This window comes from Chrysemys picta, unplaced genomic scaffold (genome assembly GCF_011386835.1).
Source record: "Chrysemys picta bellii isolate R12L10 unplaced genomic scaffold, ASM1138683v2 scaf2773, whole genome shotgun sequence".
Lineage (NCBI taxonomy): Eukaryota > Metazoa > Chordata > Testudines > Emydidae > Chrysemys > Chrysemys picta.
The window spans coordinates 4362-7785 of record NW_027055475.1 but is presented as its reverse complement, the minus strand read 5'-3'; the positions used below and the strand labels follow the sequence as shown (position 1 = coordinate 7785).

Here is a 3424-nt window from a genome sequence, read left to right as displayed (position 1 = left end):
AGTGACATTATTAAGATAAAGTATATCATCCTCACAGTTTGCATGCATTTAAGTGGGGTCTGCCTCAGATTTTATTACTGTCTGCAAAACAATATGTATAAAAGATTTAACTCACTCTTCTTTTTGACCTTTTCTTATTTTTGTAAAAAGTAAAATGGAATACATGTAGAATTAGTTGCATATTGAACACCATTGAAAATTCATTCCACTCACCTTACACTGGTTACATGTTGTTGAACAGACTGATGTTGAAAATGGTCAGGCCATTGATGATGAAGGCAGAATGATGGGGAGTGTTGAAGGCAGCAGGTGGTCTGATACATAGGTGTATGTTTTTGGCAGATAGATGTTGAATATTCAGTATGTGGCTGCAGGCAGCAGGAAGTCATAGGAGATGGTGCTGTGCTCCCATCCAGTGAATGACATTCTTGCTGTTTATTATGGCTACTTAAAGGATGATGGTATGGGCAAGGGTGGCAGCATTGTGTCAACATCTGTTGAGTTCTTTGGTTGTCTAAAGGCAGAAAGGATGGTTTGATTGTACCATTAAGTTGCAGGCATCCATTTAGACTCACTTTTGCTCTTGGTGCTTCCTTGGAGGGGAGATGTTGGGCTGCAATGCCTCCATCAGTAGCTGAAAGGATGCTGGGACTGGTAGCACTGGGGAGGATGCTGCCATTACTCAGGACCACAAAATCATTATTGCCATTGTTCATAGCCATACTCTGACTGTTCGATGGATCTGCAGTATTTCTAGAGAAAATTAAATAAACCAAATTTAGCAGGCGGCATAATTTTTTCCAGTGTTCAAAAATTCAAAACAGTTTACATTGAAAACGGTAAGACCCTAGTCCTGAAACTAGATCTCCATATAGGCCCCAATCCATACAACTAGATCCAAGAGTAGGTGGACCCTTGCCTACATTAAACAGCATGGGCTTTCTGCAGGCATAAGGGTCCGCCAGTGGATCTAACTGTATTGTTGAGGCCTAAAGCACCAATTTAGCAAAGTACTTCAGTACATGCTTTTGTTTCTCCATGCAGAGTCCATCATTGCTGTACATTTCTTCAATGGAAAAATAAGCTTCTCTCCAAGAATCAAGGACAACCTCTTTGAAAAGGAGATCTTATATTTAAAAAAAACTGATTATTACATCAGTGGAAATGATTAAGTTGGGCAACAGAATAAATGAGACAAAAAGTTAAAGCCTGATAATAAGATTTCAATAAATACCACATAAGAGACGGGGTCTAAAGTTGATTTTATCCAACTTCCACTCTTGACTAAATAAGAAAACAACCGTCTTCAAAGTGGTATGTAGCAACCACAGGCACAAAGCCTCAGGCAATTCAGCAGGAAACAGCTCAAACCATCAGCCTCTTAGCTGGGAGCCACTAGGTTAAAGTTTTCTAAAGCAAAAGGTGAAGATTGAATCCTTTTTGCAAGTGGGCTCTTAGGGATGTCGTAGTCTCTACAGCCGGCTTCACGGAAGGCCACGGTCTGTGGATCTGTGCAGTCTTCTTACTGCCAGCCCCAACATGCCTTCCAAATATCCCTGCAGACGAGTGCACAGATAGTCCTTCAAGAGCTGGACTCTGGGCTCCCCAAATCCTGCCTCCCATTCAGGGAGCTACATTGTATACAGACAACAGGCAGAGAGCAGGATGAGCTCTCTCTAAAAAAAAGGGCATCAGCAGGAAGGGAATGGAAGTGAGCCATAGGCAGCTGTGTGTCTGTTTCAAAGGCCTTTTACTTGTTCAACCAAAACCCAAAGTTAAAAGTGACACCAGACCAAAATGTATAATTCAAACGAACACACACTGTTGGCTGCCTCTGGTTTACAGCCAGCTTGTGGTTGAGAAGCAGTGGTGCACCCTAGAGCTGCCTGGAAAAAGTTCACTTCGGTCAGTATAAAGTAGGGTTACCATACGTCCTCTTTTTCCCGGACATGTCCGGCTTTTCGGCAGTCAAACCCCCGTCCGGGGGGAATTGCCAAAAAGCCGAACATGTCCGGGAAAATGGCAGCTCTGTTTAAGAGCCGGGCTGCCTGAACGCTACCGGCTTCGGGCAGCCCTGTGCCTCCAGACCCTGCGCCGCCGGAGGAGCCCGGGAGGGGAAGTGCCCGGCTGGGGGCGCAGGGTCTGGAGGCAAGGGGGCTGCCCGAAGCCGGTAGCGCTCGGGCAGCCCGGTTCTTAAACAGAGCCTCCAGCGGCTGCGGCTCTGTGTAACTGACACTGTGTCAGTTACACACAGCCCCGGCGGCTGGAGGCTCCAGCCGCCCCGGCTCCGTTTAAGAGCCGGGCTGCCCGAGCGCTACCGGCTTCGGGCAGCCCCGTGCCTCCAGATCCTGCGCCCCCAGCCGGGCACTTCCCCTCCCGGGCTCCGTCGGCGCAGGGTCTGGAGGCACGGGGCTGCCCGAAGCTGGTAGCGCTCGGGCAGCCCGGCTCCTAAATAGAGCGGGGGCGGCTGGAGCCTCCAGCCGCCGGGGCTGTGTGTAACTGACACAGTGTCAGTTACACAGAGCCCCAGCCGCTGGAGGCTCTGTTTAAGAGCCGGGCTGCCCCAGAGCTACCGGCTTCGGGCAGCCCCGTGCCTGGAGACCCTGCGCCACCGGAGCCCGGGACGGGAAGTGCCCGGCTGGGGGCGCAGGATCTGGAGGCACGGGGGCTGCCCGAAGCCAGTAGCGCTTGGGCAGCCCGGCTCTTAAACAGAGCGGGGGCGGCTGGAGCCTCCAGCCCCCGGGGCTCTGTGTAACTGACCCAGTATCAGTTACACAGAGCCAAAGAGGAGCAAAGCCTCCAGCCCCCTGGGCTGTGTGTAACTGACACAGTGTCAGTTACACAGAGCCGCAGCCGCTGGAGGCTCTGTTTAAGAACCGGGCTGCCCGAGAGCTACCGGCTTCGGGCAGCCCCCTTGCCTCCGGACCCTGCGCCCCCAGCCGGGCACTTCCCCTCCCGGGCTCCGGCGGCGCAGGGTCCGGAGGCACGGGGGCTGCCCGAAGCCGGTAGCGCTGGGGCAGCCCGGCTCTTAGAGCCTAAGAGGAGCAGAGCCTCCAGCTGCGGGGGCTCTGCTCCTCTTCGGCTCTGTGTAACTTATACAGTGTAAGTTACGCAGAGCCGCCGGAGCCCCGGAGGGGAAGTGCCCGGCTGGGGGCGCAGGGTCCAGAGGCATAGGGGCTGCTCAAAGCCCGAGCGCTACCGGCTTCACGGTTTGCTGGGCAGCCTCCAGACCCTGCGCCCCCGGCTGGGCGCTTCCCCTCCCAGGCTCCAGCTGCGCTGGGGAAGCGCCGGCTGGGGGCGCAGGGTCTGGGGGCTGCCCGGCAAACCGTGAAGCTGGTAGCACTGGGGCAGCCCTTTCCCCCTGGCTGGGAGTGGGAGGGAGGAGGGGCGGAGTTAGGGTGGGGGAAGGGGCGGAGTTGGGGCG

The 3424-nt window shown here is 53.8% G+C and overlaps 1 protein-coding gene across 1 annotated transcript; it reads right to left on the bottom strand.

Moving 5' to 3' along the window:
• Positions 1 to 51: 51 nt before the first annotated feature.
• On the bottom strand, positions 52 to 2758 carry LOC135980342 (protein dispatched homolog 1-like). Its single transcript, XM_065580369.1, has one exon. It carries the CDS (start codon positions 720 to 722, stop codon positions 210 to 212), a length of 513 nt encoding a protein of 170 aa, XP_065436441.1. The 5' UTR covers positions 723 to 2758; the 3' UTR covers positions 52 to 209.
• Between the last annotated feature and the right edge of the window lie 666 nt (positions 2759 to 3424).